This window comes from Plasmodium fragile, assembly GCF_000956335.1.
Source record: "Plasmodium fragile strain nilgiri unplaced genomic scaffold supercont1.9, whole genome shotgun sequence".
NCBI classification, from domain to species: Eukaryota; Apicomplexa; class Aconoidasida; order Haemosporida; family Plasmodiidae; genus Plasmodium; species Plasmodium fragile.
In genome coordinates, this window is record NW_012192589.1 from 183,426 (window position 1) to 185,030 (window position 1,605).

The 1,605-nt window shown below is 40.5% G+C and overlaps 1 protein-coding gene across 1 annotated transcript; it reads right to left on the bottom strand.

Annotated features, from left to right (window-relative positions):
- Positions 1-660: 660 nt before the first annotated feature.
- AK88_01093 (uncharacterized protein) lies at positions 661-1,519 on the bottom strand (the record flags this gene model as incomplete). Its single annotated transcript, XM_012478731.1, has 3 exons — positions 661-1,030; positions 1,215-1,269; positions 1,462-1,519. 3 exons carry the CDS (start codon positions 1,517-1,519, stop codon positions 661-663), a joined length of 483 nt encoding a protein of 160 aa, XP_012334154.1.
- Between the last annotated feature and the right edge of the window lie 86 nt (positions 1,520-1,605).

The following is a 1,605-nucleotide window of genomic DNA, read 5'->3' on the forward strand; positions in this document are numbered from 1 at the left end:
ATCATTTCTTTCTCTCTACTTAAAAGAAGTAGAACGCAACAAAACATGTGTTTGTCTTATCGGATGAAATTCTCAGCACACATACACACACATGGGTGTGGGGGCATATATAAGTGTCTTTTTGCACTTTTAGCTGAACGGTTAATAAAAAAAAAAAAAAAAAAAATGCCCTTGATGAGTGTAATTTAACCTGAACGGTTCATACAAAAAGTGTGTTGCAGTATGAACAAACTTGGAGCATTTTCATGGAGCCCAGTTGTGGGAAATTTCACCGTAGCTGCTTTTCATAATGATTGCATTTGTGTAGGAAAACCGGTGTAAAGTAAAGGGTGGTAGGATAGGGGACAAATGTGCCCGATTTTTTAAGAAAAGGACTACTGCCAGTTCGCTGGGAAGTCAGAACATTTCGTATAATCTTAAAAAAATGTTTTGCAGAGGAGTACTCACAAACGTTAGAAAAAGCATTCATAAAAAAAGCTTCAAAAAAAAACGCTCGTAAGCGTAAAAAATCACAAAAAAAGTAAAGTGTATCGCAACAAGCACATCCTTGTACATTAAAAAAGGGAGAGAGAGAAAAAAAAAAAAAAATGCTAATTAAAAAGAATGACGATATCGCTGCAAAGTTAACCCTTTCTTCAGCGCGCTACAAATGAGGACAACTTAAATGACTTTTTTCTTGATGGACATAATTACGCATACGAGTAGTATGATTACGTTCATGGCTGAAAAAATTCCAAAAATTAGTAGGTATTTTCTCCTGACAATGTTTTTTTCATTTTCTCTTTGATCCTTTTCGTCTCGCTCTCTTGTTTCCTTCAAATCTGCACAATTGTCCATGAAGCAAACTGTAGTTTCTTTGATGTTGGAGCATTCTCGGGAGTGTTCCTTTTTGCTGCTTGATCGAACCCTCAGTTTGACTCCCATGCCGCAGGACTTTGAACAATTGGACCATTCTGTCCACTGGTCACACTGGGGCTTGGCTTCTTCTTGAAGCATCCGATTGAGTAAAGCGGGGTCATTGTGTGCAGTTCTGGGGGGGGGGGGGGAGAAGAGATAGCATGTGGAGGTACGCCTATACACATACGTGAAGGTTTATATGTACATGCGTGTGTGTGTGTATGTTTCTCATGAGCCGTCGCCCGTGAGAGACCCTTTTATGAGCATGTTTTTCAGCTGCATCTGTGCTTTTGCGTCACGCAGAGCGTTTCGGTTACCTCTCTTTAGCAAGGTGTCCTCCTAGGGAGTAGTTGTCTTGTCTGAAGAACAAATCTGTACAAGGGGAGAAAGGCATAAGTAGGAATGGTGAAATGGAGAAACAAATTGGCCCCGTGTGTGTGGTGGGGAAGGGGCCTTGCGGAGCCCAATGTGTGAAGCAGTAGCCCCGCCACTCCATCGCGATGTGTTGCCATGAGAACAATTTCGTTCTGTGTGCCACTTGCGCATGGTGAAATTTAAAATTACTCAGGTGTGCGTTTATTAAGAAAAACAAGAAAAACGATTTTAAGCTGTTCGTCCACATTTTGGTCAATGGTTGGAGGAGAAGGGTAAAAGGTGAGAATTTTACGAAAAAAAAAAAAAAAAAAAAAAAAAAAAAAAGGGGGGGGG